Source organism: Chrysochloris asiatica, unplaced genomic scaffold (assembly GCF_000296735.1).
Source record: "Chrysochloris asiatica unplaced genomic scaffold, ChrAsi1.0 scaffold00166, whole genome shotgun sequence".
Classification (NCBI taxonomy): Eukaryota; Metazoa; Chordata; class Mammalia; order Afrosoricida; family Chrysochloridae; genus Chrysochloris; species Chrysochloris asiatica.
Genome location: NW_006408684.1, coordinates 662888 through 670893, shown reverse-complemented (window position 1 = coordinate 670893; position 8006 = coordinate 662888). Strand labels below are relative to the sequence as shown.

The 8006-nt window shown below is 35.2% G+C and overlaps 1 protein-coding gene across 1 annotated transcript in view; it reads left to right on the top strand.

Moving 5' to 3' along the window:
- The window catches only part of UBE3C (ubiquitin protein ligase E3C), a 222417-nt gene that overhangs the window by 195378 nt on the left and 19033 nt on the right, over nt 1-8006 (top strand). The window contains exons 20-21 of the mRNA XM_006871289.1: nt 4637-4825; nt 4930-4996. Coding sequence (XP_006871351.1) covers nt 4637-4825; nt 4930-4996 — 256 coding nt within the window. The remainder of the gene's footprint in view (nt 1-4636; nt 4826-4929; nt 4997-8006) is intronic.

Below are 8006 nucleotides of genomic sequence, written 5' to 3'. Positions count from 1 at the left end.
ATCTTTATGGGAGCATATTGTCAGATCTTTCTCCCTTATAGCTACTGGCTGGATTCAAACCATCACCCTTTAGTTAGCAATTGAATGCTTGATCATTGAGTCACCAGGGTCCTTCTTGAACTATATTTTATTTGGATGCACCTTATTTAGTTGCTTTTGTTTCAGCCTCTTCTACTTTATATTTCTAAAGTTTCAGCCCTGAAAAACTCCATTTTTCTTTTTAACTGTGAAGTTTGTTACTGTCATAAGGAAATTTTCAAATTACAAATGGTGCAGGAAACTTGTTACTATTGCCTTACACCATTTAGTGGCATTATTTAAAAATAAAATGAAAGATTTAGGGCAGCCAATTTTATAATGAGCTGTGGAAGGCCTTTGCTAATGGGAGTATTTCCCATTCTTCTGTCTGAAATGGATGGTAATAGCAGAATGTCACATATGCACGAGTTCCATTAAAGTGCCAATGATTATATGGGAGTCTGTTAAAAGCAAAAGTGTAAAGTTTAGATTTTCTAATTATTTATAGAAATTTTACTGTATAAGGATTACAGATGATAATGCTTAAGAATAATTACATTAAAGAGTCTAATTACAAAAATTTAGAGAGTCACTAGTGAAGCACCTAATCTGGGGCAAAGATCTTAGGGATTTCTGTAGACATAGATATAAGTGGGTAGTCATAAATGCTGGTTTAAATTTATAAAATGCCATGATCTAAAGATTCATAATTTGTAAAGACTTCATTACTTTGGCAGCTTATGTTAATTAATCTTCCCCTTTTAAAAATATAGTGTTGCTCTCAAATTTGATTTTTATTGTAATCAATATGGTTGCTTATTAATCTGTTTTTAAAAGAACATGAAATTTTAGGTTGCTAATATTCACACACATCTTCCTTGAGGTAAATGCCAAGGGTTTAAGATGGATCCATATGAGGGGCTTCATGAAGTTCATGGGAAAATTCCATTATATTTTAATTCCGTTTTTCCACAGATGTTTTCAAGTTCCCTCATATGTAATTAGCTTTTATATATAAAAACATTGAACTTGAGGTCCTGGAGACCTTGGAGAAAATCCAAATTTTGCTGCTTATATAGCCCCTTCCTACTTTTTGGAGTCCTGGTATAGCGTTGTGGGATAAAACACTAGACCACTAGGTTGGTTTGTGGTTTGAACCACAAGGTCAGCAGTTAAAACTCACCAGCCACTCCTCGGAAACCCTATTAGGGTTCCTATGAGTCGGAATCGACTCGACAACACTTAACAACAGCAACTTTTGGATCCGGGAGATAAGTTGTTCTGAAGAGTAAATAAACTAATGTAAGTCCTGAAGTGGCACTGTGGGTTAAAGCACTGGACCACGAGGGCGGTGGTTCAAACTCACCAGGTGCTCCTAGGAAACCCTATATAGGGTCGTTGTGCATTGGAACCAACTTGACGGCACTTAACAACAGCAGTGTGATAGTAATATAAGAGCTTCTGAATTCTCAGTTGCTGCAAAAATGTAGACTACAAACTGCAGAGGAAAATCACTTTTAATATATGAACTGCTCTAGTTTTTGAAAAATATGTTGCTTTATTTAAAGGAGATTTTAAATATGCTTCTCCAAAGTGAAATTTTAGCAAAAAATTTGATATGATTTCTTTATATACATAGCTTATTAAATTTAGCCTAAGAGAATTTTAAATTAAAAATGTGTAACCATTTTAAACTTATTAGAAATGTCAAGTTGGTTTGATTAGGTAGGCTAATTGGGAGGCTTTGTAAGTTCCTTTAACTGATCACTTCACTTGTCCTTTGTCTTCCAAATCACAAAAGTACATCATCATTTATTACCTGCCTTTAATTCATTTAAAGAAAGAGGGTGGTGGCAACATATACGGTATTTTATATATTGAAATATAATAGCTAGCCTCAGGAGGCTTAGCTAACAGATGGACTGTCAGCTGAGTACAAGCAAAGAAATTAAGGTAATGAACACAATCTTTAATCAGCACAAAGACAATGGGTTTGAAAGCCCAATCTTTAGATTTGATGGTTCCAAAACTAGGAAAGTGAATTAGTGAGAATAATTGAATCATCACTTTAAATGTGAAATATTAAAAGAAGCAAATCTGACTAATTTAACTCTCAACTTTAGAGCTTCTAAAATGAGAAACAGCAGACCACTCTGTCACGTAACCATTAGACATTTTGAAGACTTAAGTATTAGAGTATAGTTTTAGTTGTAGCAGTAGTGTTGTCTTTGTTACTCCAAGAAAATCATAATTTGCCAAGAAACTAGAGTCTACTGGGGGGCGGGGTGGAATCATAGAAGGAAGTCATTAATAGTTTTCTTACTGTCTACAATCTGGAGTCCTGGTGTGGCACTGTGGGATAAGCACTGGACTGCTAACGACAAAGTTAGTGGTTCAAAACCACCAGCTGCTCCTAGGAAACCCTATACAGGGTCACTATGAGTTGGAACCAACTAGACTGCACTTAACAACAGCAACACAATCTAAGCCTCTCTGTTTTTACCCCCACATCAGCACATGCAAAAGAACAAAAGGAACAGCTCTTAAAGTTTGTGGTCCATATTAACAGGTGTATTAAAATGATTTTGTAATGTTACTTAATTAGTAATGTGGTCACCATGAAATGTATTTGTCCATTTGTTTTGTGCTTTATTTTATACTTCTTCAGAGATTACCATCCTCCAACCTCAGGAATGCATTTTTTTCTTCTTTTTTTTAATTCTAGCACTTAAAATAATAAGAACTAATAGGTACGGTTTTAGAAAAGTATACTCTTGCAAATCATAAAGATGTTCATAGGGACTAAATGACTTGTCTGTGGCCACGTAGTAAGCGATAGGAAAGGAAACTGAAATCCAGGTCTCTTAATTTTCAATTCAGTACTGTTCTTACTACTTATCCATAATGCTACTGGTAAAGATTTTCTTCTGTAGAGATCTGGTTGTCCCACCATGTTTGTTGAGAAGACTATTCTTTCCCCATGGATTGACTTGGCACGCTTGTTGAAAATCAGTTGACTGAAGGTGTATAAATTTATTTCTGGAATTTCAGTTCCATTCCATTGATCTGTATACTTAAAGAGCCCTGATTGCACAGTGGTTAGTGCTTGGCTTAACCAAAAGGACAGTGGTTCAAACCCACCAGCCTCTGCGTGAGAAAGAGATATGGGATGGCCATTTGCTTCTGTAAAGATTAAAGCCTCGGAAACTATGCGCAGTTCTGCTCTGTTCTGTAGGGTTATTAGAATTCATAATCAGCTTGATAGCAGCTAACAACAATAGTGTACAAATAATATCTTATCTGTTGTAAACTTGATGGCAACAGATTTGGTTTGGAATTTTTATGTCTATCCTTATACTTGGTACCCTACTATTTTGGCTATTGTAACTTTGTTGTATGTTTTGAAATTAGGAAGTGTGGGTCCTCTTGACTGGTAAGATTTAAAATAATGTTTTTAGAATAGATAGTCGACCAACACAAAACATACAAAGATATAATGCCGTACATTTTAAGAGTTCTGACAATGAAACTAAAAGAGATCTGTGTGTGGTAATAAATGTGATACATAGTTTGTCAGATGAAATCATTAGTTTCACACTTATCTTTAAATGGGAATAATGTATAAGATTGTTAAAATGATTATATGAGATTATGTATATATAGAACTTAAATTGTCTTCCCTTAAATAAGCACTCAATAATTGATACCTGTTATTATTATCCTGATATACTAAGCCAGCAGATGTACTATATATAGCAATCTATAGCCCAGCAGGTCCAATCCTGCATTTGAATGGCTAATGACATAAGAATGTATTGCACTGTCGTAAAAGTTTGTGCAGAAAGGATTGCTGATTTCTGTATTTAACTAGAACTGTTCTCCATAGGTTTCAGTGACTAATTCTCTGAAAGTAGATTCCCAGGACTTGGCTTCTGAGGCATCTCTGGGTGGACTCAAACCTTCAATCTTTTCGTTAGCAGCCAAGAGCATTAACCATTTGCGCCACCCAAGGATGCCACCCCCATAATCTACTGATGGATTTTATGGGTGCAATGATGTAATGATAAAAATTTATTCTTTCTGACTCTGTTCATATACTCAAAAAATTGACTGATCAGTCTACTGTCCTTTAAGTGATATTAAAAATATTTTACAATAGCAATAACATTATCGAGATATGAAAAGTATATGTGACTTACACCTACAAATATGAATGACCATTTTGCTATTATCTTAATTCCTTAACTTGTATTTTCTTCAAAATGAATCCCTTATTGTTTTCTGAGTGATTTTGATCATTTGGTTCATATCTTTGCCCTTTGTGATTTGTCAGTTTTACAAATGAAATTGCCTTATTTACGTTCCTGTGCTGTTCAATAGTAATTTCAAGAAAGCAAGAGTGGTTAATGGTTTTAAGGATAGAATAAATATCATTCTTTGGAGAATCCCATATTCTGCTCTGTGTGTACTAGTTGTACTACTTTTTACTTACATTTTCGTGTACAAAGCAACTTAGTTGTGTTTCCTTAAAATGTTTGTTCTTGCTTTTGTTTTATCCTTCTAGTCGTCATACTTTGAGAACTTTGACATCCCTTTTACTTTTTTTTAATATTCACAGGTAGTTGAACTAAAATTTGGTGGAAAAGATATTCCTGTTACGAGTGCTAACCGGATTGCATATATTCATCTAGTAGCCGACTACAGACTAAACAAACAAATTCGCCAGCATTGTCTGGCTTTCAGACAGGGTCTGGCCAATGTTGTTAATCTTGAATGGCTCCGAATGTTTGATCAGCAAGAAATTCAGGTATACACTTACTGACACTTTTGGAGAAGCAGTTATTTTGCAGAAATGAAAAAGCTTTCTTAAAATGGACCTCAATTTTATTAAATGAATTCTTTTTTCCCCAGGTGTTAATTTCTGGAGCACAAGTTCCCATAAGTCTAGAAGACTTAAAATCCTTTACAAACTATTCAGGTATGTTACCACTTCGCTGTGGCGGTTAGTGGCTGTTGAGCCTGCTCTGACTCATGCCAACGATTTATTTACTTCTGAAAATATTGCAGATGTCAAAATGTTAGATTTATAAAACCATTTTGATTTTTTTTTTTATAATTCATTTACATACTCCAAAAATCAGAATGTATTCTGACATATTCATATTCCCATTTGCCCCATTCTTAGTTCTTTATATAACTTTCCAAAATGTCTTTATATATTTATAAGGAAATACTAATTTGATTTGTATTTTCACCATTTTTACATAACCTTGTGTACATCGTGGGCATTTGTTTTTGTTGTTTTTCTTTTCACAATATCTCTTAGAGATTTTTCCACATCAGTATACAAAGCTGCTTGTTGTTTTTATTTACAGGTGCCTGGTGCCATATTTAACTGTTTTTTAGTATTTTGCTTTCTTTTTTTTTTTTTTTTTCTAAAAGCAATGCTAGCAAAACAAAGAAAAAAATAATGCTAGGCAAAAAAGTGGTAACAATAAAAGAAAAAGTAAGACTGAAAAAACAAGCCATTGTTGTTGTTAAGTGCAGTTGAGTCGGTTCTGACCCATAGTGACCCTGCATATAGGGTTTCCGAGAAGCTTGAATTACCAACCGTGTGGTTCAAACTGACCTTGCAGTCCAGCGTGTTAGCCCACAGCACCACACCAGGACTCCAAAGTAAAAAGAAAAAAAATAGTGCTAGGCAAAAAAGGTACTAGCAATAAAAGAAAAAGGAAAACTGAAAAGGCAAGCATGGATGTGGGGAAAAATATATTAAGAGTATACATCCTCTCTCCCTACCATTTGTCTGTCAGTTTGTGATGCTGGAAGCTATGTCACTAGTATTTTCAGTGCATGCCGTGTCACCCGCAATGGACAGGTTTCAACCAAAGCTTCCAGGCTAAGATAGACTAAAAAGGAAGAGAAGTGGACTACTTCTGAATGGCTAGACACTGAAAACCTTATGAACAGCAGCGGAACATTGTTAGATATAGTGCCAGAAGATAAGCCTCTCTGGTTGGAAAGCACTCAAAATACCACTGGGGAAGAGCTACCTCCTCAACCATAATGATGTGAATGGAACAAAGTTTTCGGGACCTTCATTTGATGATGGAGAAACAGCTGTAAACATCCATTAATAATCAGAACATGGATTGTTTCCAAGAACAAATTATGATTCTAGGAAAATTGAAAACTGTCAAAAATGAAATGGGACAAATAAAGACCAATATCCTAGATGTTGTTGTTAAGTGCCGTCGAGTCGGTTCAGTCTCGTAGCGACCCTGTATAGGATTTCAAAGGAGCTGGTGAGCTTGAACTGCCAACTTTGCTGTTCAAACTGACCTTGCAGTCCAGCGCATTAACCCACAACGCCACACCAGGACATTAGTGAATTAAACGGACTGGTATTGGCCAATTTGAATCTGATAGTCGTATGGTTTACTATACCGGGAGCTTGAAATTGAAGAGGATTGTCATTGTATTCATTGTCAATAAGAACATTTCAAGATCTTTCTATGATGGAATGATATAAATATGCCTACAAGAAGGACCAGTTAATGACACTATTATTCAAATTTACACACCAACCACTAAAGTCACTGATTGATGAAACTGAAGAATTCTACTTCTTCAGTCTGAAATTGATCAAACATACAGTCAAGATGCATTGAATATTACTAGTGATTGGAATGTGAACATTGGAAACAAAAAGGAAGGATCATCAGTGGTTGGAAAATATGACACTGGTGATAGAAATGATGCTGGAGACTACATGATACAATTTTGCAAGACCAATGACATACTCATTAAAAATGCCTTTTTTAAACAACAAAAGGTGACTACATAAATGTGTCTCACCAAATGTAGTACACATAAATCAAATTGACAGTATCTGGAGGAAGAGGCAGTGGAGAATCTCAGTATCATCAGCCAAAACAAGACCAGGGCAGACTGTGGAACAAATTCTCAATTGCTCATATGCAAGTTCAGGCTGAAACTGGAAAAAATGAAAAGTTCCTGGGAGCCAAAATATGACTTTGAATATATCCCACCTGTATATAGAGACCATCTCAAGAATAGATTTGATGCATTAAGCAATAATGACCAAAGACCAGAATAACTATGGGATGACATCAAAAATGTCATATATAAAGAAAGCAAAAGGTTATTAAAAAGACAAGAAAAAGAATAGATGAGAGTGGGTGTCAGAAAAGACTCTGAAACTTGCTCTTGAGTGAAGAGAAGCTAAAGCAATTAGAAGAAATGATGAAGTAAAAAAGCTGAATAGAAAATTTCAAAGGGCAGCTCAGAAAGACAGTCATATATTATAATAAAATGTGCAAAAGACCTGGAGTCAGAAAACCAAAAGGCAAGAACATACTCAGCATTTCTCACGCTGAAAGAACTAAACAAACTCAAGCTTTGGCTTGCAATATTAAAGATTTCTATAGGCAAAATATTGAATGATACAGAAAAATCAAAAGAAGTGTAAAGAGTACACGGTCATTGTACCAAAAAGAAATGGTAGCTATTAAACTATTTCAAGAGGTAGCATATAATCAAGAACTGATTGATGCTGGAGGAAGAAGTCCAAGCTGCACTGAAAGCATTGGTGAAAAGCAAGCCTCATAAGAATTGACAGAATACAAATTGAAATCTTTAAATAAACTGATGCAGCACTGGAGGCGCTTACTCACCTATGCCAAGAAATTTGAGAGACAGCTGCCTGACCAATAGATTAGAAGAGGTCTATATTTGTGCCCATCCCAAAGAGAGGTAACTCAATTGAAAAGAGAAGTCATCAAACAATATCATTAATATCATGTGCAAGTAAAATTTTGGTGAAAACAATTAAAAAATGGCTACAATAGTACATTGACAGGTTGTTGTTGTTGTTAAGTGCCATCAAGTGAGTACTGAGTCATAGCGACCCTATATAGGGTTTCCGAGGAGACTGCCAGAAATTGAAACTGGATTCAGAAAGAGAC